The 27568-nt window shown below is 53.0% G+C and overlaps 2 protein-coding genes across 4 annotated transcripts in view; one reads left to right on the top strand and one right to left on the bottom strand.

Moving 5' to 3' along the window:
* CAPZB (capping actin protein of muscle Z-line subunit beta) overlaps positions 1-27568 on the bottom strand; it is a 140520-nt gene that overhangs the window by 87316 nt on the left and 25636 nt on the right. The window lies entirely within an intron of this gene.
* On the top strand, positions 15654-16128 carry LOC112582984 (cytochrome b-c1 complex subunit 6, mitochondrial). Its single transcript, XM_044938194.1, has one exon. The coding sequence runs from the start codon at positions 15713-15715 to the stop codon at positions 15986-15988; it is 276 nt and encodes a 91-aa protein (XP_044794129.1). The 5' UTR covers positions 15654-15712; the 3' UTR covers positions 15989-16128.

The following is a 27568-nucleotide window of genomic DNA, read 5'->3' as shown; positions in this document are numbered from 1 at the left end:
TGCCTCTGCAGGGTCCTGGCGGGTTTCACATAACAAGAGACTAATCCCTCCACTTTGTCAATTGGTAGTTAAAGACACAGGTAGGGGTAATCCCAAGGAGTCTTCAATGGATGCCTTGCGTGCCGTCCATTTCTACCTTGATGGCAGAAGAAATCCAAGAAACCTTTCACCAAAGTCAAAGGTGATTGGAACAGAGCATCCTGGTATTGCAAAGAAGAGTTAAAAGAATATTTTTGGGGGGGAGAAACATCATCCACGTGTTCATTGACGAAGGCTGAGGAAAGGATACTCCCTTTCTCATGGCAGAAGCAGCCAATTCACATAAACCTTCCTCTAAACTGACTTCTAAGATGGGCTGGAGGAAATTGGCAACATTTCGCCACAGGTTTCCGCCGGCAGACATCGCACATGGCTTCCAGAGGACTGGTCCCAAGTGCCAGAAGCACAGGTGGGCAAGTCCCGGGGAAGCGGAAGACGCGAAGGACGTGAGCCAGATAAAGCCTCCCTCCAAGTACATCATCTACAAGAGCACAGTGCTGCCTTTTGACCTGCATCCAAAGGGCGGCTTGAGGAAAAGAGGAACACAGGGCTAACACATCCACCCAAACAGCTGGCCCACTTCTTCCCTGGGTCCCTGACCTCTCATTTCAGACGCCAGTGGGAATCAGCACGGAAACCCCCGTCTCTGCCTGCCCCGTCCAGGTCAAGGGCAGCTCCTTCGTACAGTGCCACACCCCACCACCAACCCTGGGCACAGCACATCCCAGTACAGGGAATCCCGCAACAACGCCAGGCCCTCTGGCACTCCCAAACACAACCCAAAGCTTCCGCCGCCTTTGGTGATGGCGAAGGACAATGAAACATTTCCCCAACCTGTGACGGATTTGAAAATCCAACTCAAGACCTGTTACAAGGCTCTCCTCATCCAGCTGTCAGGACCCACCAGACGGGGAGATGTCTAAAAGCGAGGTCCTTCCAGCTTCAGTATCTAGAACCTAAAACAGATCCCCTTGCCAGGCTGCACGTGGCACAGAAGACCCTGGCAGTCAGACAGACATGGGTTCAAATCTTTCAACGCCACGTCCTAGAAATGGAGATCTGGAAAAGTCCTTCACCTTCCAGAGTCTCAATTCCCTCATCTGTTAAATAAAACTAATAATAAAACCTATCCCGCAGCCTTGTTTTGAGAACATTATAAAGTGTGTGTAAAGAAACTTGCCGAGTTTCTGGAACGTACTAAGTACTCAGTTAAACAACAGATACCATCACCAACCTCTTCCACAGAATCTAGCTTCGGGGGCACAGGACCCCAGCATTCCCACGTGGCATTAACACACACCTCTCCACGTCTGTGGTTCACGCTACCTGAGGGCATGCCAGGTGGGCAGCCACGGGACAGGAGCTGAAAAATCAAACCAGAGGTGGCCACCTCTTCTGGGTCAGAGCAAACTAATCTTTCTGAGTGAAAACACCCCTCCTCTCTCAAAAGACAGGTTTCCTTAGAGAACAGCTCGCCAACAAGACGCTTTGACGAGCTCAAAACCTTCTTTCCATCCTTCGCTGAACATTGAGTGCTATGTCTCAAGAAGGTTGCTGGCTGAGTGAGGAGCTTAAAAGTCCTTCAATGAGTAAAAATAATTAAACGAAGGGAAGCAACAAGCTCCAATCCCAAGATATTTTTGTAATTGGAGGGTAACTGCTTTACAGTGTTGTGTTGGCTTTTGCTGCACAGCAGGGCAAGTCAGCTGTCACTGTGTACATATCCATCCCCTCCTGCACCTCCCTCCCCTCCCACTCCCACCCAATCCTCTAGGTCATCACAGGGCACCAGGCTGGGCTCCCTCTGCTACAGAGCAGCTTCCCACCAGCTGCCCGCTTTACACAGGACAGCGTATACATGTCAGGGCCACTCTCTCCATCTGCCCCACCCTCTCCTTCCCCCTTCTATGTCCACACCAAGGCAGCTTTTTGAAAACTGGAAACTGGATCTTCCCTGGTGGTCCAATGGTTAAGGCTCTGCACTTCCAGTACAGGGGGCGTGGGCTCAATCCCTGGTCAGGGAACTAGGGTCTCGCACGCCCCGTGGGGCACAGAGTATAAAAAATAAAAGAGAGAAAGAAAAGGAAACCAGAGACTAAGCTCAAACGCTGCACAGCACCATGAGGACCGCCTCTCCCTCTACCGTCCAAAGGAGGCCCCGCCAGCAAACGCCACCGTCACCGCCACCAAAGCCTGTCGCTGGGCAGTGACTCCACGGCAGGACCAGACTTACAGGCTCAGAACGCACTAATAAAAACAACAGCTAGAACTTATTAAAACATCGCTCCAAGGGCTTTAAATGCCACTGTCTCACCTAATCTCACAAACAGTCCCAGGACGTTAAGCCCTAGGACGCAGATGCGGAAACCGTGGGTTCCACTGGTAACGGTGGTGGGGCTGGGCTTCAGCCTGCCTTTGACCCCAAGGCCTGCCCTGTGCTGTCTGGCAGCCGGATCACCTGCTGCCACCGTGCTCCCTCCTCGTCCTAAGGACCACCACGGCTACCTCTTTGTTTTCAAGGTTCCAAAAGAAGAGGAAAGAATGACTAGTTTTAAGATCCTTGCACAGCTGAGCAGCCTGGGAGGGAGGCGACATGGCACTCCAGCTGACAATACAGGCTTGAGAGAAAGGTCTGAGTTCAAACCCTGACCCCACCAGGTCTCAGCTGTGTGACCCTGGACGAGTGACTCACTCTTCTGTGCCTCACTTAGGTCTCCTCATCTACAAATCAAGCGTCATCAGGGAACTCCCTGCAGTCTAGTGGTCCGGACTCTGTGCTTTCACTGCTGAAGCCGCAATCTCTGGTAGAGGCCTTCAAGGTTCGATCTCTGGTAGAGGAACTAAGATCCCGCAAGATGCATGTTGCAGTTAAAAAAGAAGGGAAACAAAAAACCAACAACAACAACAAAAAACAACCAAAAACCCCCCAAAATGACAGCAAAAAACCCACAGGCAATTAATTAAACAGCACCTACGTCACATACTGTTGTTTTAAGGATCAAGCGGGGGTGTCCTCACAGAGCATAGCTGGGACACAGTCACTGCACGCATTCTACATGGAAAGTCAACAGAGAAGCGGAAGAAGAAAAGGTAGATGGATATAACCTAGAATTTCACAATAAAGGCCTCGCTGGCTTTCTGCCAAGGGCTAGGAACAGGGCTGGGCTTGTATGCATCAACTCAGCGCCAGCGAGGCCTCGGGACAGCAGAGCCCGGCGGGCTGACGGTCTGATCAGAGAAGGGCCAAATGAGGCTCGGCGCTTTGGGCTGAGCCTATTTCAGCACACACCTCTATGGAGCCAAAGTTCAAGGATGGCTTTTATTATAATTCTTTATGACTCTGAACACTCGACTTCTCAGAACAGCGTTCTCCTGTTCCGCAGGACATAAAACCACATCTCATCCAGATACAAATATCCACTGACTGATCACTTTCACTGAAAGCAGTCTTGCAATTTGGGACCTTCACTGAGTAAGGGTATTCCACAAATGTAAGAAACATCACTCTAGCTCAGGGCAGAGGCCCTCTCGACGTGCTTCTGAGGGCACCATGGGGAGAAATCTGAGGACCAGGTGCTGAACGACTCAAGGGCCAGGATATTATCACCCTCATCACCTCCAGCTCGGAGAGTCCTCATCCACAGAGGAAGATGACACTCAGAGCCAGGCAGCGCATAGCGGAGCCTCACGCGACACGCTTTCCTAGACAAGCTTTTCAGTGGGATGCTTGCTAAATTTCCAATACAGGAAATAAATGGTAACATCCATGACTTCCTGTCTCTTGGTCACAGGAATAAATAGAGAAGGCAGAGGCAGCTGGCCTACGGTGCTCAGAGCCCTTCTGCATAGTCTGAAGGGCTTGATGTGAAATGGAGAATCCGTGCAACTGGAAAAGCGATCAGGAGCCAGACACGCTGGGCAGTGAAACTCCCAGCAAGACGGCCTTCGAGGTCTCCACGGCTCACAAGGCGTCTTCCCCGGTTCCCACCAGCCCAGGGAAACTGAATACACTGTTTACCAGGGACCCCAGCGAAGCCAGCCTCAACCCACCAGCGGGACAGCTTCGTGGACACAGAGAGAAGACATGTTTGCTGCACTTGGCCAATTTCCTTACATTTCACTCCTAAGTTCTGAGACCGGAATGAACGGGAGGCACCACAAGAGAGCTTAACAAAGCAGAGGGGGCTGTTTTGCTAGGCTCCTGCCTCCAACATGAAGGGAGAAATCAATTCACTTTCCCCTCTAACCTGTGAATCCCAGGAGAGGGCCAGTGTTTGGACGGCCTACAAATGCTCAGCTTCCCCGCAGAGCCCCAGACAGGGATCCATCCATCCCCATATTGTTCTTACCGCCCACCTCCTCCCCGTTCGGGGGAGGGGCCCGGGCACACAGTTCCGAGGTCACGCTCCTCACTTCAGGGATCGTGGGAATGCTTACGGACACACTTGTCCCAGCGCCGCCAGCTGGATCGCCACGTCCTGATGGGCTGGGGAGGACGGGGGCGCATGGAGGCAGATGTTCCGTGTTATCGTAAAACAAACAGACAAGGATCACGCTGTGCACCCCTGAAATACGTGCCGCCCTGGGCTTCGGTTACAGCCCAGCAAAGCCGGGGGAGAAAAGAGCAACGAAGCGCCAGCCACTCTTCGCTTCCTCCGGAGTGTAGTGCCGCCCGAGAGCTCAGGGGCCACAGGTTTGAATGAGAAAATTCAATTAGGAAGCAAGAGTGAGGCAACCCAGAGCATGCCAAGCGGCACCCTGAGGTGCCCTGGAAGGTGACCCGGGGGCTTCCCATGCCCTCCGAGGGATCCGGGGCCTCGTCCCAGCTTTTACTCGTGGAACTGGAATCCGGACCAGGTCTGCCCTACGCCGTGAGCCTCCCTGTGCGGCTTCCCTAGTGGGCCTCGGCACAGAAGCCAGGGCCGGGGCAGGGTCCCCGCTCTCAGATGCGCGGAGCTGTTTCCAGTCTACATGGACAGGTGCCCAACTCCTCACCGGAGGCTCAGGGGCTCTGAGGGGCCGTCAAGGTCACCAGCAGGGGCTGTCCACCCTCCTTTAGGGTTCTCCCATAGCCACGGGCAGGCAGCTGGTCGGTGTTGGGAAAATGGCTTCGCTGATGCTCCCAGGAGGATTAAATCCAGAACAAGGGGGCAGGGGCAGGAACCTGTTTCCAATTACTGATGGAAAACAGATTTCCTCTTGGGTCAGGACTCTTCCTTGCACGATGTGAGCATCAGCGGGCTCTGCCCAAGACCACGTAAGAGCAAGGAGGTACGGAGCATGGTGAGGGTGCCAGGAGATGAGCCCATCACAGTCAGCAAACAACACACCCCGTGGAAGGTATCTGCAAAGCTCCCATCACAGAGAGATGAGATGAAGTACAAATCCACCTCCTTCCTGTAATCCACTTCCTTTCCTGTTCTACTCGTACAGAAATAAAGTTTCAAAACCATCTTAACTACCGCGTCCTTCCTGTAGAGCACAACCATGCACTTTCACATTAACACAGGAGAAGATGGTTATCAACTCCCAAAGTCTTTGAGTCAAAGGTCCTTGAAGAATCTAGACCCTCACTTCTGAGGCCCACTTCCCTCTCAGGAAACCCCTGAAGCACCCAGTCGTTCAGCCTGATCGGTGTCAGCGGTGGCCGACTCCCCACGTCCCAGGGCGGCGCTGGGCACACACCTGCCATCCCCACCCACCACCCGTCCCCCAGTCCTCCAGGCATCCAAATACGTGCCACTTCTGGGTTGGCAACACTGCTTCAAATCCCTGGTGCAGGCCACCATGTCCTTCCTCAGCTCCTGGCCACACTCCGGGTTCCGCCTGTGCCCCGCCTGTGACACAGTTCAGGGGGGTTCCCGGGGTCAATCCCACTGATGCGCCGAGGGCTCACCATGTGCCACTCATCCTGGAGCTTATTCCTGTTCGATTCGGCCCCTGGAGTCTGCTTGGGTGTTTTTTTTTCTTTTTTTGGTGGTGGGTTTGTTTATTTTGGGGGGCTTTTTAGTTTCTTTGAGGGACTCAAGGTCCTAACATTGAGTGCTTCCTCGGCAGTTTCTCCGGCTGCCCTCACACCCTGTGCCCAGGCGTAAGCAAGCAGGGCAGCTCACGAGAAAGGAGACACGCGTGTACAGAGACGATGCACACTGCCGCACGGCAGAAATGAACAACGCTGCAGAGCGATCATACGTCAGTAAGAAAAGAAGAGAGCGGCACAGGGCCCGAGCGCAGCAGGCAGGGTGGCTGCCAAAGTTCCCAACAGCTCAAGTGAAACACAGATCAGCCACATCCAACAGGCTACTCAGAAAGTACTTTGAGGTACAAGCATTCAAGGAACACACTAATACAAGACCCATTGGTAATGAATATTTGTTAGAAATGATGCTGGGAAAGATGACATCAAAACAACTTGCTCTCTTATGCAGATGAAGTATTTCTCCTAAAATCCAGCCCTGGCTGCTCAGTCCAACCTCTCCTCACAGCAGAAGGGTAAATCCTGGTCCAGCCCAAGGCCAACTGCTCCGGACGGCAACCCCTGGATCCGAAGCCACGTTGCTAGGACGTGTGGGCTGCACCCCACGGGCAAAGTCAGAAGAAGTCTGCGGACATCCAAGGCGAGGTCCCGGAGGCGGAGTGACTCAGAATGAGTGTCTGGTACCTATCCCTGCATGCCAGTCTCCTCACGCGCTCCAGCTCATCCTGAAGGCAGGCTATCGTGTGTTACAAACTACACTCTCAAGGAACAGTGGAATTAGAAAACACACGTAACACTACTCGGGGCTGCAAACTCTAAGAGTGAATTCCAGCTGGTTTGTCAAGCGTTTCTTGGCTGTGCGGCTTGAGTCCAGACTGGAGCCCAGGTCCACCCGTCCCTGCCTCATGCCCCAGGAAGGCACCTGCCTGGGGACTCTCCTGGGAAGCGGAGTGAGAGCAGGGGTGTCCTTGGGAGCACGCCATGTCCTCTGGGACTCAGCCCACCCAGTTCCGGGAGAGAAGGGTTTCAAGGCAGAAACAGAAGGCCCTGTTGGCCCCAGAGGAGTGGGGGTACGGCACCCCTGTTTAACTTCCTGCCTTGAGCACTGACCATGCATATAAAGAACGAGCCATCAACTGCAGGGTGTGGCGGGCATGCTCAACTCGGTACAACAGGCACCTGGCGTGTCACCCACTCACTGCCACTGCAGACAGGACGTCAGACCCTCCCTGGCTCCAATAGGCAGCGGCAATGGGGACGCCGGGTGACGGGGGTGGGGGGCAAGAGCAGAAGGGAGAGAGGGTCATGGCCCGAGACACCCACAGGCCCCTTCAGAACCAGGCTGGGCGTCTCCAGGTGGCGCAGCTGTTCAGGGCTTGAGAGCTTTAACCTTTGGGATCGCCAATTGTAATGGGCATGCATTGGTTTTCTTAAATCACAACAAAGGCTAAAAAAGTATTTAAACCGACAATTTTCAAACAACAAAAGCCAGCGATCACTCTGGTCAATGAGACCGCGGTACACCATGTAGGAGAACTCTGTTCTCAGGATGGAGGGGCCCAGATTGCTCGTTGAAATGAAACCAGACAATCTGATTCAAACTAATTTAAGCTGGGAGAGGGTGGAGTGGGCGGGTATAGATGGAACAAGATTGGCCATGGCATCAGGTAAATGGGGCTCATTATTTAATAGGCTTGAAATTTTCCATAATAAAAAGTGTCTTAAGAATTTAAATCAGGCCCCATTGCCCTGCAGGAAGTCCCAGGGGCCGCTGAGGCCGGCTGGCGTCTAACGGTCCCTGGACGTCGCGACCTTCTCTTGCTGCACTTGGTCCAGGGAGACCCTCCTCAGGAGGGAGGAGGAGAGGAGACCTAGCGGAGCTGCACAGACCAGGCGCCTCGAGGAGCAAGCACCAGGGTCTTCGCTAATCGCCAACCCCTTCAGCCCGGAAAGCTGTGCTTCCGCTGGTTTCCTGTGAAGAGGCCACCAGATGCTCCAGAATCTCCAGACTCTGGTTTGTTTTTAGGAAAGTTCCATTGCTTCTGGCTTTAGTTTGGCTGCCATAAAGACACAGTTCCTTCATGCTGGGGTAACTCACTCCACACCAACTGCATTAAAAGAAGGCTTCGTTATCTGTGTTCGCCCCATCAGTGTTCAGATGGGTAAACACACAGGTGTCTAGCAATGGACTGATTTCACCCCTTCCTCTGCCCCACAACACTGATAACTGTACCCTTCTACACAATGAGAGGTTTTTTTTTTAAAAACCCATCTATTATTATACATACATGTATATTCCGGCCACTTCACATGGCATGTGGGATCTTCCTTGTATGCCCCATGCTGGGAGTAGAGTCTAAATCACTGGACCACCAGGGAAGGCCCTCCAACTCTGATTTTAAAACAAACACGATATTGTATAGCAGAACCACACTATCACCGCGCCATTCAGGGCCCAGCTGTGAGAGAGAGGTTACCCAGGGCAACTTCTGGCGGCCTTTAAAAACTTCATGAGCTGGAAAATTTAAGTCATCGTTTTCATGTGAATGGGAATGCCCCCAGTGCGCCCAGCTCTTCACAAATGCGGACACTGAAGCGTAGCGGGGCCAGGTCACCTGGCCAAGACCACGCCGTGGACACGCGGCAGCTGAGGCGTCAGGGTGCACCAGACACAGCCTTCCCTGGGGAGGAAGACCCCAAACCCAGAGGGCCGCGCGGGCCTTGCCCTCTGTGAGGCCACAGCAAAAGCATGACGAATCAGAGGCCCTCTCCCCAGGAGAGGACGTGCAGACCACAGTGAGTAAGGTACCTGGTGGCTTCACAGATTCCCCCCCAACCCCCGCCCTCCAACATCCCAGGCTTAAACCCTCTGTTCAGACTTTAAAGAACCTCTGCTGAAAGCCAAGGACAAATTTTAAAAGGACTATTTACAGAAAACACAACGTGCCTAAACCTGGTCCAGATGATAACATTTCGTGGAGACAGACGATGTCCTGGCTCCTAAGGGCACTGTCAGCCTTTGTGGGTCCTGGCTTGGTGGCTCTTCATTCACTTCCCTGACAGTTCCAGCCCTGCGTCCCACCCTGTGGTAAAGAGCCACCTCCTGGAAATGCTGGGATCGAAGCCAGTCATTTCAAGGAGCAGGTGAAATTCAGAGAACTCTGGAAAGCAATTTTGCAAGAACAGTTTCAAAATGGGAGAAAAAGTTTTTCTTTGGGTACAAAACCCTTGGCCCAGAATGTGGCAGAGGTCTTAGACAAAGCTTTTCACAGACATTTGATTTAGCATTATTTATATTAGCAAAAGAGTAAAAAGCACCCCATGTAAGTACATTATGGTACAACCATTAAGATTAGAACCACTAAAAATCATTAACAGGAAGTTTTGCAAAGATGTTTTACGTTAAGTGGGGAAAGACTTCTGTGATGCCAGTGAGAAAAAGCAGGGCGCAAAGTTTAAAACATGAAAGGTGTATTTTAAAATGTGCTTAGAAAAAAAAAAATAATAAAATGTGCTTAGAGAAAGCTGCAAAACGCAAAGGAGTAAAAGGTGGTTTTCTCCATGAGAGGGGAATTCTGAGTGGCTCTTATTTTTTCATCCTCTTTATGCTTTTTTGGTGTCTGCATTTTCCACACGTGAAGCATGCGCCGTTTTCCCTTTACCTTTTTCTTCTGACAGCAAATATTAATACTGGCTTGCTGTAAAAAGACTCAAGCATTATAGAGAATGGAAACTCCTCCTATAGGGACTGCCCTTGTGGTCCAGTGGTTAAGACTCTGCCTTGCAATAAAGGGATGAGGGTTCGAACCCTGGTGGGGGAACTAAGATCCCACAGGCTCTGGAGCAACTTAAAGCCAATGCTCTGCAGCAACTGAGCCGGCGTGCCTCAATTACAGAACACGTGCTCCCAAGGAGAGATCCCCGGGGGCGCAAGGAAGAGCCACACGCCTCAGCTGAGCCCCACGCAGCCCAATACTTACATAAATAAAGGCTAAAAAGAGAAAAGGCCTCCCATAATCCCACCACCCAGAGGCAACTACTCCCCAAAGGTCACTACCAATGATGACTTGGCATCCGTTCTTCCAGATGTTCCCCAACAGGCATTACCTTTATAATCATATAACTGCTTTTAAAGGAATAATCCGTATGAGGCCACATGTATGAAAGGTCCAGAAAGGTCTGTGGTGGCAGGGGTGGGACCCGGGAGTAGCCGCACACAGTGCGCGGGGACTTTCTGGGGTGATGGAAACACTGTCCACCCCTGGACTGTGAGATGGTGCCACGACTCTGTACTAAAAAATTTGGAAAACTGAATGATTCGCTTAAAACCAGGACATTTTATGATATGGAAGTCACACCTCTATGAAGCAGCTGGAAAAGAAAACACACACACGCCAGAGCCAGCGGGTCTGCAGGCCCCAGGGCTGCCCCGCCTCCGCCCGGCTCCGTGCCCGGCTCCTCTCGGGAGCACATGGCAAGACCATGAGGCAGCAACACAGGAAGCTGGCAGCCTCTCAGAATCACTGGACAAACAGCCTGCCCGGGAGGCTGAGCAGGTAACAGGGCGCGCATGTTGTGTGAGGCCCAGTGTACACAGGAAGCAGGAGAGCACTGTGTGTGTGTCTCTGTGTGTGCCTGTGTGTGTGTGTGTCTGTGTGTCTGTGCGTGTGTGTGTGCGTGTGTCAGGCCCAGTGTACACAGGATGCAGGAGAGCACTGGCTGTCTGTGTGTGTGTGTGCGTGTATGTGCGTGTGTGTGTGTGTGTCAGGCCCAGTGTACACAGGACGCAGGAGAGCACTGGCTGTCTGTGTGTGTGTGTGTGTCTGTGTGTGTGTCTGTGCGTGTGTGTGTGTGTCAGGCCCAGTGTACACAGGATGCAGGAGAGCACTGGCTGTCTGTGTGTGTGTCTGTGTGTGTGTGTGTGTGTGTGTGTGTGTCTGTGCATGTGTGTGTGTGTCAGGCCCAGTGTACACAGGATGCAGGAGAGCACTGGCCCCTGAAAGGCGGCTCATGGGGCTCGGGTGGAGCTGCCAGCTGGCCTCAGACAAGCGGCCGAGGAGACAGAGGCCTGGCCCGACCGCCCACATGCCCCACGGGGCTCAGGAGGCCGCGGAGCAGGACAGCTGGGAACACTGCTCTCATTCAGCAGAGGCCACGAGCTGCCCCGACAAGGTGCCACCCCCTGGGCGTCCTTGGAGCTGAGAAGACACGGGCCAACGTTACAAAGAGGAACGTGACAGCAAGCCGTAGGAAGGGGGGAGTGGAGACCACGCACATGTAAAAGGCACAAGGACCACAGACTGGAGAAGGGCAACCGGGCTGCCTGAGGGTGCAGGAGAGGCCCTTTCATGGAGACAGCGCTGGCAGCTATACATCCAAAGCTTCTGCAGTGCTCACACCCTTCTAGGACCTAACCTAAGAAATCACTCACATTTATGCACAAATACGCCCACTATTTTGCTGCCAAAAAAGAGAAATAACTTCCCAATAACAGGAAAATGATCAAATAGTATGTTATTATTGCCATGTTTGTGAAGAGTGTCCGTAAGTGAAAGTGAAAGCGGTTTCAGTCACGGACTCTTTGTGACCCATGGATTCTACAGTCCATGGAGTTCTCCAGACCAGAATACTGGAGTAGGTAGCCTTTCCCTTCTCCAGAGGATCTTCCCAACCCAGGAATTGTACTGAGGTCTCCTGCACTGCAGGCAGATTCTTTACCAACTATCAGGGAAGCCCAGGGCATTCTTAAAAACATGGGGCAATTATTTTATGTTAAATTAGCAAAGTCGGATATAAAAACTTAACCTCAACTAAGAAGTGAGTGAAAGTTGCTCAGTCGTGTCCAACTCTCTGTGACCCCATGGACTATACAGTCCTTTCCCTTCTCCAGGGGATCTTCCCAACCCAGGGATCAAACCCAGGTCTCCCGCATTGCAGGCAGATTCTTTACCAGCTGAGCCACAAGGGAAGCGTTTCAACTAAGAAAAAGTTCTTAGTTTTTTTTTCAACTAAGAAAAAGATGTCCAAATCCTGGAGAGAAACAGTAAGTGAAAACGTCAGCAGTGTTTTTCTTTGGGTAGGGAGATTAAGAGATTCTTTTTCTCCTTTTATCTACTTTTCAGAACTTTCCAAATTTTTTATAAAAGTATTTCTCAATCTCTAAAAAGTCTATGATCCACCTGCCAATTGGATTCTGTTAACTTTACCCTCTAGGGTTTGTACTGTGTACAAACTACGCTTTGTTTTCCAGACATAAAATTCTAATCCTGAATGCGCTCTCTCAAATTACAGCCCCACTGGTTGAAAACGGATGGCCACACACAGGATGACCGTGAGCCCTCCGAGCAGTGCTACCTGGCCAGCCCGCCTCGAATAATCTCTATTAGGAGCATATAAAACTTACAAAACTTCTATCATCCTTTGGGAATGATCCTGGTGGCTCAGCCTGCAATGCGGGAGACCTGGGTTCGATCCCAGGGTTGGAAAGATCCCCTGGAGAAGGGACAGGCTACCCACTCCAGTATCCTGGCCTGGAGAATTCCATGGACTGTATAGTCCACGGGGTCACAAAAGTCGGACACAACTGAGCAACTTTCACGTCACTTTCTTTTGGAAATAAGGATCTTGTAGCAGTTGTTGCTTTTTTTTATGCGAGAAAAAAAATACTGACAAATTTAAAACCGAACAGTCTCTGGTCAGGACCGGACAGAATCCTTGAGGGAACCTCGCGTCACTGAGAAGGAAGTTGGAACCACACACTCTTTCTGCCCTCCTAAGAGTCTTCTGCGGACACAACAATCCAGCTGAGTGAGTCTCATAGACGTGCCCCAAGGATGCCACCCCAGGTTCAGGGTCAGAGGCGGTTCAGCAGACAGCTGGCGGCCTTGGGGGCTCGCCTCCTGCCCCTCCGCCGGGCAGTCTCCGTGCCAGGGCTGCCCCACGGCCGCCCGAGCTATCTGCCAGAACTGCAGTAGAAGGACCAAGTGCGCTCACGTTTAAGAACTAGAGGACGTGTCTGGTGGTCCAGCGGTCAGGAGCCTGCCTGCCAACACAGGGGACAAAGGTTCGGCCCCTGGTCCAGAGAGACGCCCCGGCAGCCAAGCCAGTGCTCCGCCGCGGCTGAAGCCCAGAGTCCCTGCTACCACAGCCGGGGACGCTGCGAGCAGCCTCCAAGGCCCAGCGCAGCCGAACGAACAAAAGGAACTAGAGCAGACCCCAGGTCTGCTGTCTAATCAGGACCCTCTCACCGGTATGCTAATGAGCTTTCTTCGAGGTGGGAGACAGAGCTAAGGGGGAGGGTGTCTGTGCGCGCTCAGTCATGCCCACTCTGCGACTGCAGCCCGGCAGGCTCCCCTGTCCGTGGGATTCTCCAGGCAAGAACGCTGGCTGGGTTGCCACACCCTCCTCAAGGCATCGTCCCAAGCCAGGACTCAGGGATCAAACCCATGTCTCCTGGGGCTCCTGCACTGGCAGGTGGATTCTTTATCACTGAGCCACCTGGGAAGCCCCTAAGTGGGGGGTGGTGCTTGGCAAACCCCAGCCTCTGCTGTGGGGTGAGCGGGACTTTGGATGGGGTTAAGGGCCAACCCACCTATCAGCCAACTGAGTGTTTGGGGTCCACAGTCTATAGAGGGATGGGAAGTCTCCCGTCTCCAAGTGATCAAACCTAAGATCGAGGCTGCACGCCTGCCGTTTTTAAGGGAGGAGTGTGCCCTGGTGGGGATGAGTCGCCGGCACAGACAGGACCGCAGGGGCTGCCCCAGGGGCGACAGCAAACGCAGAGCCTCCTTTCTGCTGGCACTTTCTCCCTGGGAGGGGCCCGGTCCAAGCAACTCTGACTCCTCGCAGTCAATCAATCTGAAAGCGTCCTCTCCTCTCCTCCTCCCTCCCACCCTCTGGCGCATCTGATGAATATTCTCCTACTCTTGTTGCTCAAAATGAAGGGTGTTTAGAGCCTGAAATAAATACATTATTTCCCCACTCCAGCACCCTCCTTAACCCACAAAGCCCAGAGGTTAAAAACTCACAAACTTTTCCTCTCTGAATCACGAATCGAAACCTGGGGGCACCTGTGACAACTGGATCAAACAAAGATGCAAAGCGTCTCACGTCTCCTCCTTCCGATAACTGCTTTTTATTCTACGTTCAACTGCAGATGACTCACATCAGAAGCTGCCCAGCGACCTGACCAACTTTACTCCCTGGCTGGCCAACAAAAGATGGGGGATGGGGAGGGGACACAGTTGTTTTCGGGGTCTGCTAGCGTGGCCGTGCTCACGCCAGAACCTCTCTCCTACCCACGCACCGCGTGGACCCCAGTAACTCTGCAGTTCCCTTTCCCGCCAGCTTCCTTCGCTAGGGTGGTGAGCGCGTCCACCCTCACAGCCCTGCAGCCAGCCACCCGCCCCCTCTCCACCAGCTCTGAGACTGGGTCCCTTCTCCAGGTGCTGGGCCAGATCCTCTGGGCTGCCCAGGGCCTGGGCGGGAGAGCGCCATACCCTGGAACCATCTGGGGGGTGGAGGAGGTGAGGGCCACCGGCTACCCTCTGCAGCTGGAGAGACCGGGGCAGCGGAAGAAGGCCAGGACACCAGACGCCACTCCAGGCCCCAGCGCAGTGCCCCTCCTGATGTCTCCACCTGGCTTCCGTCTGGGCCATGCGGCCGGCCAGGTGGTTTTCAGGCACAGATGGAGCCCTGGTGGCCAAGGCCACCGGCCCCGGATCCTGGCATCGCCATAAAGCTGACGGGCACAGAGCGGGCCAGCCCATCACCGAGGGGCCTGCAAGGCCACGCGTCCCAGGGCCGGAGCCGGAGGGTAGAGGAACAGAGTAGGGCCTGGGTGCTTGAAAATTCTGACCGCAGCCAAGAAAGAGCAAGGCACTGGTGTGACGAGGCTGCCTCCAAGGCCGGGCTTGGACCGCGGACACAGAGAGTGGGCTCCAGGATGGCCATGCTGACACGCCGCCCACGCCGGGGACGAGGCCTCATCTCTGTCCTGCCAACACGCCCACAGAGAGAGGGGATAAGCAGGTCTTCAACGCGCATCACGACACATCTACACAATGCGATATCACAAAGCAGCAAAAGTCAGGCTTAAGAAGAAAAGCCGATGCGCTACAAAAACGGTGATTATAAGTTACACTGACCGGGGGCTTCTGCGGGCCCGACCCTGTTCTAAGTCCTTTACTTACATGTGTTAGCTCACTTGGTCCTCACAACCTGCCTAAGACAGCCTCTGCTGTTAATCTTATTTCACAGACAAGAGGACTGAGGAACAGAGGGGCTAAGGAACTTGTCAAATCACAAAGCTAGTAAGCAGCAGGGCTGGAATGTGAACCCAGGCAACCGGGGTCCAGAGGCCATGTTTCTGACTCCATGTAATACTGCCACCCACAATGTAATACAGACATTCTAGTATCTATGGATATACCCTCCAAACAATTAAGTGACAAGAAAAGACCAGAAAGAAATACTCCAAATGACAACCGGGTTGTCTAAGTAGTGGGAATAAGGTAATTTTAATTTATCTTCTACTCTGCTATATTTCTAACTTTCTACAATTTACAAAATTAGGAGGAGACTGTGACTATTATCCTTCACATTTTATCCTTTAAAAAAAAAAAAAGGCTTTTTGATCCTGAAGTGGAATAGGTGCCGCTGCTGCTGCTTGTGTTGAGTCCAGAGCCGCAGCTGGACATGGGGCTAGAGGACGAGCAAAGGATGCTGACTGGGTCCGGAGATCCCAAGGAGGAGGAAGAGGAGGAGGAGGAATTAGTGGATCCCCTAACAACAGTGAGAGAGCAATGCGAGCAGCTGGAGAAATGTGTAAAGGCTCGGGAGCGGCTCGAGCTCTGTGATGAGCGTGTATCCTCCAGGTCACAGACAGAGGAGGACTGCACAGAGGAGCTCTTGGACTTCTTGCATGCAAGGGACCACTGTGTGGCCCACAAACTGTTTAACAGCTTGAAATAAGTGTGCATATTTGTTCACCCCAGCCTTCATCACCTGGGCATTGGGATATTTCCTCATAGTTTTGAACATGATGTTTATTTGTGTAACTAAGTTCATGTGAATCTCAAGGATTTTGGCTTAGGCAAGTAATTTCTGTGTAATTATCAGTGATTTCATCTTAATAAAGTCCAGTGATCAGCAAAAAAAAAAAAAAAAAAAAGATACTCAGTTTGCCAGCACTAGGGATTGCCAGTAATCAGTCCCAGCAAATCTAACGAAACCCTCACCTGGTTACTGAACTTCCCACCCAACTAGCACACGTTTCTTAACCTATGAAATGGGAGGACACTTCCCAACATCAGAGACTTGTTGGGATTGAAACTGGAGCACAGGAAGAGCTCCTGGCATATATCATGACATCCTTTCCTGGGGGCCCAAAATGTTACTAACAGCTGCCACTTCTTGATGCCCACCCTACTGGGCATGTAACATACGTGTAACATACATGTCTAGTCAACTCTTCCTCATTCCCTAGGGCATGAAAGGAAGTAAATGAAGTCCAGGAACTTGCCTGGAGCCATGGTGCCTGGAAGAAGCTGACCAAGATTCAGGTCACGTCTGCCCACCTGCAGGCCCCCTCCCCTTCCACCATCCCCTTCTCCTTCCAGGGCAAGTTCCAGATGAAGATGGACAGGCGGCCACCACCACCGTGAGCTTCTCATCACCACTGCTCTCTTTTCAACCATTTCAGGCTCCTTAGGACCCAGGGAGCAGAGTGCACGCCTGACGCTAACACAATTACAATGCAGGTCTCGGGACCCCTCGGTTGAATTATCCCCCAACGATCCTTACATCAGTCCAAGTTCATAGGCAGGCTGATGCTGGTTAAGTCTTGGGAGTGCGCTTCGGCCCTTGCCTCTTAAAAGTTGTACCTAGGAGCAGCTCTGAATTCAGGCGGAAAGATTAGCTGCCGTTCGGTACTTTGAACTCTAGGTCAGAGTCATGTGGTGGTCTTTTAATATACAGTTGGCCTTTGGACACTAGCCCCGCCCAGGTCACCCTATCAGAACAAAAAGCTCAGTCTCAAGAGGCCTGGATGGATAACAGAAACGCCACTGCTGTGGATTATGGTCTGGACCAGTGGAGAACAAGTGTCCACTTGCAAAACCAGACATGGGAGAGCTTCCCAAGAGGCACCTTCAAAGAGGGAACAGTAAGCCACACGGCCAGGCTCTGATGTTGCTTCCTGACCCGCTGGCATGGGGGGCAGGGGGAACCCTGATTTAGGAAACCAAACAGGTGAGCATTCCAGTCCTTTCCCAGAGTCCCCCACCCCCCGAGACCTCCTGCCAAGAATAACCACATGTGGCAGAAGAATTTTTCACTTAAAAAAAAATATTAATTTTTTTTAAAGTTCATTATATCAACCCTAAGGGTGTGTCTGACATACAAAAAGTCAGTGTTACTGACTGTCCACTTCCAGAGTGTTCCTACAATCTAGGAGCAAAGGCCAGGCGCCAAGATCATCTGCTGACGCAGGAGGGGGGACAGTGCCTGGAGAGGATTACAGTTCACCCCATCACCCCACAAACCAGAACACTGGACCCAACACGACAGAAGCTGGCCCAAGACCCCATGGAAGCAAAAGCCCTCAAAAACTACCCTTTTACACTTCTGCAGCGTCAGCTGATATTTAGGCCTGTGTTGGGAAATCTCGTAGGTCTGAAGGATAATGGGGCCAGCGAGGGAAAAGTAACTAAAATGCAGACACTCGCCACATATGACTGGGAAAGACCAGCCAGGAGTCCACGAGAGGTTACGAAGAGCCTCACTGGCACCATCGGCACATGCCTGTCTACGGAATTACAGAAAGGGATGTTTATTATTTGTAGGAATTCTCTCTGCTATTATATGACTCATTCCTGCATGCCAGGAATGCTCTCATCTGGCAACAAGCAAAGACTGCCGAATTACAAAGTTTGTAACAATTATCATTGCCTGATACATGATAGGCAGCAAGTCAGCTGGTGGAGCAACTGTTATTGTGCCTCTCGTTATTACCAGCTGTTCCTCCTCTGCTTGAAGGCCTTAAGGACGCTGTCGTTCAAGCTCATCAACCTCCAGCCACCGAACTGCTTAGAAATGCTCACGGAATCTGCGAGTTCCCAAGGAGAATCCACCACAGGGGTCTGGGTGGATTAGGGCACCAGGAAGGGGAATGGCAGGGGCAGAGGCAGAAACGGGTGGTGGGGTGGAGAGAATGACATCCAGGTAAAGGAGGACTACAGCCGAGAGAAAAAGGATCTCCTGAACTGGGCGGCAGGCGGGCAGCCTTGAAGAGCAGGGTGAACAATCCTATGCGTGGACCCGAATCCCGTGTTGGGAAGGGTGGAGAGGACCAGAGGAAAGGATACCCTAGCCTGCAGGAGAGCAGCGCCCAAGGGCCTGCAGCGCTCCCAGCAGGGTTCCTGGACCCTCAAACAGAGCGGCAGGGCAGGCAACGGCAGCCCCACTCCACACAGGAGGGCGCGGGCCTGGGGGGTCAGCGCCCCGGGGCCGCACGGCCACCCGTGACAAGGCTGCGGCTGGACCTGAGCACACTTCTGCACAGGACAGTCCGGAAATATCAGCAAGGGATGCGCGTCTAACTGCATTGCCTCCACTGCTCTCGGGATGACTCAGAACTGCCTCAATTTATGTAAAGCGAACCTCAGGGTTTTCCCCCACCAAAGCCTGTGATTATCATGTAAATAATAGCTAACGCTTACTGAGCATTTTAGTTTTATTGTGTCAGTAATGCTGCGAAGCGTTTAAACTTATTACTTACCGTAATTATCATTTTATTATTATGTCTCTCCAGCCCCATACCAACCCCCCCCCACAAGCCACTCCTGGGGCTCACCTGCCCCATCTGTCGTCTCCTGTGCCAGCTCCCTCCTTTCTCCACGGCTTTCTGGACTCAAGCTTATCACCCCTCACTGACTGCACCCTTCAAGGGTCCCCGGGATACAGACAGAGCCACCAGCCCTCTCTGCTCCTTCCTTTAAACGCGCTCTTCCTTCCGCCTGGGCGGCTATTCCCTCAGCTCAAGCCCCGCCCGCCCTGACTGTCCCTGCCCCGTGGCGGCAAGCCTCCCTGGGCACAGTGACCGTCTGCTGGTGTCCATCTCCACCTGTGCTTCCCTGGTAGCTCAGACAATAAAGAATCTGCCTGCAATGCGGGAGACCCGGGTTGGATCCCTGGGTTGGGAAGATCCCCTGGAGGAGGGAACAGCTACCCCCTCCAGTATCCTGGCCTGGAGAATCCCATGGACAGTCCATGGGGTCGCAAAGAGTCAGACACGACTGAGTGACTTTCACACATCACATCTCCCCCACGAGGCTACAGGTTCAGGAGAGTGACGGTGATGTCCTTCTCAGTCACCTCGGTATCACCCTGGCCTGGCACAGAGTTTAAGTCATGGTCAGTGAATAAATGGCTTCCCAGGTGGCTCAATGGTAAAGAACCCACCTGCCGATGCAGGAAATGCAGGAGAGGCAGGTTTGATCCCTGGGTCAGGAAGATCCCCTGGAGGAGGGCATGGCAACCCACTCCAGTATCCTTGCCCGGAGAATCCCATGGACAGAGGAGCCTGGTGAGTTTCAGTCCATGGGGTCGCAAAAGAGCTGGACACGGCTGAGCGACTGAGCACGCACGCATGGAGAATCAACATTCACGGGGCAAACTGGGGGCTCTGTCCTCTGCCTGAGCGCAGGGAAGAGAAGGGGCTGCGGGCTGGGCCCCCGTCCTGCAGGGCCCTCTACTCCCACGTGGGTGCAGCAGGGACGTGTGGGGAGAACAGTCTTCACGTGCGCACAGGGAGGCCCAGGGTGCCTGGACCTGCAGGCGTCCATCACTCAACCCAGACAAACCCCAGGGGCCTTCTAATAGGAATCGATGTCCACCGCCAAGTCCTGTGATTCTGAGCAAGCCCCAGTGCTATCCGCCTCCGACTTCTCCCTCCCTGGATGCCTTAACGACTCCCTCTGCGCCCTCCCTGGCCTCTTGTAGCCATCAGAACGACCTACTTCATGAGACCACAGCGTCCTCCTGCTGAGCGCCGCGGCCTGCTGTAGCCCTTGGAATAGAGCCTGACGCACACGACCCCGAGGCCTTCCCGGGGTCCGGGCAGTGAGAGGAGCCCGAGACTGGAAGCTCGGCCCCTCTCAGGGTGAGAAGGGCAAGGGACACAGGGAGCAGCTCCAGCCCCTTGGCACGGACCCTACCCCGGGGGTTGCCCCCCGTGCTCCAGGACCACGGCTGTCTGCAGCACCAACAAGGGCTCCAGGAGCGCAGGCACCCCCGTTCCGCAGAGTGCTCCCCAGAGCCCGGCCTCTCCCAGGCGGTCCTGGAAAAAAGCCTAGGAGAAACTGCAGGGTTGGGGCAGCAACCCCAAGGCCAGGGCAGGCGGGCAACCCAGCCCTCTCCTGCCCACCCCCAAGGAAGAGGCAGCCTCTCGGGGCACCAAGGTGCCAGCCGCTACGACGGACCCTCTGAAGGCAAGTCCGTCCCATGAGGCCACTTGTTTCACCCTTAAATACGTACATCCTGGTTTTTAAAAACCTTTCCACAGAAAATGGACATCTGCTTGTCCAAGCAAATGACATCTGCGAGGGGTTCCTACTGCTCCTGTCGGAAAGTTATACACACTTACTAGCAGCTACCACGAATTGTCTCGTACACATCGCACACGAACACACCATCTCCACTTCCTTAAACCCTGCGAGGCTCACAAGATCGTCCCGACTGACCGGGAGGCTCCATGGTGGAGTGAACCTGGTCCAGACCCCAGAGCAGGTGGGTGGAAGTCCAGGCTGTCAGACTGCAACCGTGCATTCTTCACCACGACACCGAAAGCTTCGAGCGTGCGTTTCGGCAACGTGCTGCGATTTTCTCCAAGTGACCCGGAAGCACTCGCGGAAGCAGCAGAGCTTGGAAGCGGGAAGGCCGGCCGGAGCCCGTGCGAGTTGAAGCCCGGCTCTCCCACGTGATCCCTGCGCACCCCACCGCAGCTGCGCGCTCCCTGGACCAAAAGCCACCAGCATCGGCAGGAAGCCTCGAGGAGAGCCAAGCTCCTGGGGAGGGGAAGCAGGAGGGCGCTGCTCGGGGCAGTACAAATGGCAGATTCAACTCAAGGAATCAGCCTGCAAGGAGGAAGCCAAACTGCAGACCCAGCGGCTGAGATGCAGAGAGCCCGGGCCAAGCACAGACAGCCCGACCACCACCCTCCCCCTCAAATCACAGGCAGCCCGACCGTGGAAGGAGCGGCAGGTGGAGACAGGTGCCCCCGCCAAGAGGAAACAAAGGCGGCCCTCTGAGAAGCACGAGAGGTCAAAGGTGAGCTGAGCGCGGGCGAAGGGGAGTGCCGCCTGCCGGGGGAGCTCTGCCCTGCCGGGGGAGCTCTGCCGCCAATCGCACCCAGGACTCCCCATCCCTAAGTTCTATCTCAAACTCCGCTCTAAAGCAGGGCGGTCTACCTGGGGAAAGGACAAAGAGAGGTGCGGGAGATTAAGAGACAGAAACTTTCAGTTAACAAGAGTCATCCACACTAATGCAACAGTGTAAATCAACTCCAATTTTTAAAAAATCCCGCAGTAACAACAACAAAAATGTCAAAGACAGGAAGTGTAACAGTGTGGCGAATACAGCCAGCAACTGCCAGGCGCATCTGTATGCTGAGGACCACAAGTGGACCTGCCGCCATCACGGCGGCCATTCCGAAATGCACAGAAATGCCAGGCGCTGTGCTGTGCACAGGAACTAACACAGCCCTTAGGTCTCCTGCACTTCAAAAGCAAACTCGCCCATGGAAAAAGAGATCGTACTTGTGGCTGCCAGAGGTGGAGGTGAGAAGGCGATGGCGCCCCACTCCAGTACTCTTGCCTGGAAAATCCCATGGACCGAGGAGCCTGGTGGGCTGCAGTCCATGGGGTCGCTAACAGTCGGACACAACTGAGCGACTTCACTCTCACTTTTCACTTTCATGCACTGGAGAAGGAAATGGCAACCCACTCCAGTGTTCTTGCCTGGAGAATCCCAGGGACCAGGGAACCCGCTGGGCTGCTGTCTCTGGGGTCACACAGAGTCAGACACGACTGAAGCGACTTAGCAGCAGAGGTGGAGGTGAGGGAAGGTGGAGATCAGACGAAGGTAGTCAAAAGATACAAACCTGCAGTTATAAGATAAATGCAAAACTGAGAAGAAAATTTAAAAAGAGGCCAAAATTCAGGAGGGCCCCTCTGCATGCCCACCTGATGGGCCCACCCAGCAACAAGAGGTCCAGACAAGCAGGAATCCCTGCCTGGTCCTCAAGATCTGGCCTGGGACCACTGGTCTTTGCTCATGATTTAATCTATCCTGTAACACACGGGGGGCTTCCCAGGTGGCTCCAGAGGTAAAGAGCCTGCCTGCCAAAGCAGGATATACAACAGACGTGGGTTCCATCCCTGAGTCGGGAAGATTCCCTGGAGGAGAGCATGGCATCCCACTCCAGTATTCTTGCCTGCAGTATCCCACAGACACACTGGTGGTTTAGGATAAGCAGGACATCCAGGCCATATCTATCGTGGCCCTGCCACTTCGGGGGTCTCTCCGGCCAGGCCAGCTCACTGGCATCCACTCACCAACGTGGCCCTTTGCATTTGCAATCCTGTTCTACAGAAGTCGCCGAGGCCCTACAGACAGAAAACAGCCCCAAGGCCCGAACGTGCTGGTCATCTGAAATTCTTCCCAAAGGGCAGGCGGGCGCAGGGGCCCACGGCCCCAGCCACATCTAGCACCACGCAGATGACCAGACACTTTCTGAGCTATGAACAGGTCACAGTATCAGAGCCAGTTATTGATGCAAGAAAAATAAAAAAAACCCATTCTCCTGCATTTCACAGGGTTCTTATATACAATGCTCATAATTTTAAAAAGAACAGATAAAGTAAATGGAATGAGTTACAGAGAGAAGTGAAAGCTTCAAGAAATAGATGAAAGAAATACAAAACTAATTTCTGAATGCTAATAAAACCTCTCAGAAGAGGGTCTGCTGCAAATCCAAGGCAGGATCGGGTATTCTGTAGGATGCTAGTACACATGTGTACACACACACACTACAGATGTGATTCCACAGAGCCTGGCATACAGGAACATCTTTCCAACTCCACCAGCGTCAAGACCCCAGTCGTGAGTTCCCTTAAATGTTAAATGCAGGTCCCCTCGGCTCATAAATACACAGCTTCAGAAGGGGCGCAGAACCGCCCCCACCCTGGCACGACTGCACCGAAAGGCAGGCACTCCCCACCCCCAGCCCCCTCTCTGAGTCCCGGCCCCTCCAACATGGGACAGCCCCAAACAATGTGACCTTCCCCAGCGCTGCCCCTGCAGTCTGTGTGGGAAGGGAAGGGGGAACTGGTGGGCTGACTGCTCTAATTCCTGCTCAGACCACAGGAAGCCAGACAGAGCCCGCACAAGCCCGCCAGCACTTTAAGGGGAGAGGAAAGGCGGACCAGCTTCGTTCTGACAGCAACGTCCGTAGGAGGTGCCGCCACCCAGGTCACCAGGCGGGAAGGGGCACGATTAAGGGTCATTACAGGCACCTTAAGGCCCTGGAGGATTTTCATCCAGGAAATGAAATAATGACCAGCATTCCAGACTATTAACTCAGAGATTAGCTCAGAGGTGGGGGGAGGCGAGAGGGGAGGCTTAAAGGGTTACATTTAACCCCAGAAAGGCACGAAGTTCCAGCAGAAAGGCTGTCATTCTACCCAAGTCTTGTGGGAACTAAAGCACAGCAGGAGAATCAAGCGAACCCAAGGGGAATTAGAGCGGTAACGAGAGGAGGGGCCATGGGATTAATGGACTCTTTAATTTTAGAATTTCCGGAGGTTTACGGCTAATTAGGCCCTTCAGCCATACTGAAGGCTTCCCTGGTGGCTCAGACGATAAAGTGTCTGCCTGCAATGTGGGAGACCTGGGTTCAGTCCCTGGGTTGGGAAGATCCCCTGGAGAAGGAAATGGCAACCCATTCCAGTACTCTTGCCTGAAAAATCCCATGGACGGAGGAGCCTGGTAGGCTACAGTCCACGGGGTCACAGAGTCAGACACGACTGAGCAACCTCTCTCCAAGGCCACACTGTAATGTGATCAGATTTCAGCTGGGCACACGGAGCAGCCGCAGGTGGGAGATGGCACAGAGACCACCGAAGGCCCCAGGGACTGCACACGAGGCCTGAGGTGCTGGCCCCCAGCCCTGACCCACACTCCCTGGGCACCCCTCGTTTCCCAACAGCGGCTCAGAGCACCGCGTCATCTCCCGTGCACGTCTGGGCAGCGCTCTTCCCGTGCCACGCCCCACAGGTAAGTCCCTGCCTCGGGACGAGCACACACCGCTCAAAGGTGAGGAGAAATGACACTGAATGAAGGCGCCCAGCAAACACGTGTGTGGGCAAAACACTCACACCTGTTCACCCACCAGAGACACAAGGTACTACCTTTGGCTCATTAAACCAAAAACCAAGGGAGACAAACGCCCCGGGTTGACAATGAAGCAGCACGTTGACAGTCACGCTGCTGGCGGCCTGTGACACAGCGCCGCCGCTGGGAGAACGACTGGGCAGTGTTTGTCAACAGCTCTGAGCGTGTTCACACTGTGGCGTGGTAACGCTGCTCCTGGGAGCTCATCCTACACAAGGATCCAAATACAAAGAAAACTGCAAAAAGAGCCACAGACACTGAATCACTGCTTATAACGCAAAACCCAGAAGCAACCTAAAGGCGGAGTGTTCCAGAAGTTGCTGCTGTGTCTGTCTTCTCCCCTCTGAGTACTGAGCAGCCACTAAGGAATCATGGTTACGAAGTCTTCCTAATAATGTAGAAAAACTCCTAAGTGATATTAATTTTGACAGATCTTTTTAGAGATGTTTTACATTCAGAGCAAAATCTCACCAAACGTGAGTTCCCATATAACTCCTCCCCCGCTTATGCGTCATCTCCCCGGTTCATCACCGCCCGCCCGCCACTCTGAGTGGTGCCCTGGTTGTAACTGATGAACCGACACTGACAATACCGTTAACCCCCGAAGCCCGCGGTTTACATCACTCGGTTCCACGCCCACTCTTGGTTACTTACAGCCTGTGTGTGGACGAACGCACAGTGACACGCACGCACCACGCACAGCAGCACAGACTGCTGCCCGGAAACCCTCTGCGCTCCGCCTGCTCCTCTCTCCTCCTCCCCTAACCTTTGGCAAGCACTGATCTTCCTTTCTCCGCAGCGCTGTCTTCCCAGAATGTCACACAATTGGAACAACAGTGGACAGCCTTTTCGGATGGGCTTCTTTCACTTAATACGCATTGAAGGTTCTTCCATGACTTTTCAGGGCTTGGCAGCTTAATATAGCATCGTCTAGATGTACCAGAGTTTGTTTATCCATTCAACCTGGTGAAGGACATCTTGGTTGCTTCCAAGTTTTGGCAGGTGGGGTTTTCAGACATTTAGAGTGGCCATTCTGGAGTGGAAACTTGCTTTACAAATGTTAAGCGTGCAAGGTTAGCATGTAAACATAAGTTTTTGACTCCTCTGGGTAAATACCAAAGAGCACAGTTGCTAGATCACCTGTTTGGTTAATAGTATTTTGTTTTGTAAGAAACCATCAAGCTGTCTTCTCAAGTGGCTGCACCATTCGGCATTCCCAGCAGCGAGGAACGGAAGCGCCTGTCGTTCCATCCTTGCCGCTTCGGGTGGTGTCAGAGTTCTGGATTTTGGTCATTCTAACAGCTATAACGTTCATGGGGTTCTCAAGGCAGGAACGCTGAAGTGGTTGCCGTTCCCTTCTCCAAGGGACCACGTTTTGTCAGAACTCTCCACCACGACCCATCCATCTTGGGTGGCCCTACACGGCATGGCTCATAGTTTCAATGAGTTAGACAAGGCTGTGGTCCACATGATCAGACAGATTGTGGTTTTCAGTCTGTCTGCCCTCTGATGGAGAAGAATAAGAAGCTTCCTGATGGGAGAGACTGACTGTGAGGGAAACTGGGTCTTGTTCTGATGGGCGGGGCCATGCTCAGTACATCTTTAATCCAATTTTCTGTTGATGGGCGGGGCTGTGTTCCCTCCCTGTCATTTGATCTGAGGCCAAACTATGGTGGAGGCAATGAAGATAAAGGCGACTCCTTCAGAAGGCCCCACAAAGGCACTGCTGCACTCAGTGCCCCCGACCCTGCAGCAGCCTCCGCCACCCACGCCTCCACCAGAGACTCCTGGGCACTCCCGGGCAAGTCTGGGTCAGTCTCTTGTGGGGTCGCTGCTCCTTTCTCCTGGGTCCTGGTGCACACAAAGTTCTGTTTGTGCTCTCCAAGAGTCTGTCTCCCCAGTCCTGTGTAAGTTCCGGCAGCTCTATGGCGGGGTTACTGGCGACCTCCTCCAAGAGGGCTTATGCCACACCCAGGTCAGAGCCCCTGCCTCTGCAGCAGGCCACTGCTGACCTGTACCCCCTTGGGAGACACTCACACACAGTTCCGTCTCAGTCTCTGTGGGGTCTCTGGGTCCTGGCGTGCACAAGGTATGTTTGAGCCCTCTGAGCACCTCTGGCGGGTAAGGGGTTTGATTTAAATCGCGATTTCGCCCCTCCTACCGTCTTGCTGGGGCTTCTCCTTTGCCCTTGGACGTGGAATCACCGACTCAATGGACATGAGTTTGAGTAAACTCCAGGACTTGGTGATGGACAGGGAGGCCTGGCATGCTGCAGTCCATGGGGTCACAAAGAGTCAGATATGACTGAGCAACTGAACAGCTATACAGTAGTATCTCATTGTTTGGTCATACTGATTTTTAAAAAGGAAGATAAAAAATTATATGGAGCCTGTAACTAATCACAAACCATAGATATACACAAAAAGAAAGGCCTTACACAAAACAAACAAACAAAAAAAAACCAACTTGTTACAAGCCATTTTTCTTCTAGGATCCAAACGTCCCCCCACTGAAGCTTATGTTGAACCATATGAAACAGCTAATGATCACCCATTTCTGGCCTACAAAAAGTGCAATTTCATATGGTTCAAGCTAATAGTTGTATAATTCAAGTAACTTTTAATAACGTCAGACATTTGCAATGTTTATCTTTATTCCATACCACCACCCACTGTTTAATATTAACATAAAGAAACATTTCCAAACATATGGGTAAATGAATTGATGGGTCTAAAATCCACCATTAGAATTGTATAATCCAAAAAAAAGTAAAGAAACCCTTCTAAAAGAATATGAAACAGCTAATAGAAAAAACAGCTAAAGCAAGTTTCACCATATTTAAGCCCAGTTCTGAACAACGTGGCCAGGTTCTGCATCCACTACCGTGATGGGACTTCTATGCCATAAATTCAAACAACTGGCAGAGAGCCTTCACCGGCTCAGGAAAGCCAGAAGGTAAAAGCAAACACTGGAGCGATTCTTTGCAGGAGGGTGTGGTGGGGGCGAGGAATCCGTCCCCTCCTGGATTTCCCCTCTCGTCTCTGCCTGCCCTTCCACCGACCAGCTTCTCAGGCCAGTGGCTGAGAGGACGTCTGCTTCCCT

This window comes from Bubalus bubalis, chromosome 2 (genome assembly GCF_019923935.1).
Source record: "Bubalus bubalis isolate 160015118507 breed Murrah chromosome 2, NDDB_SH_1, whole genome shotgun sequence".
Taxonomy (NCBI): Eukaryota; Metazoa; Chordata; class Mammalia; order Artiodactyla; family Bovidae; genus Bubalus; species Bubalus bubalis.
This window is presented reverse-complemented; position numbering and strand designations above follow the sequence as displayed.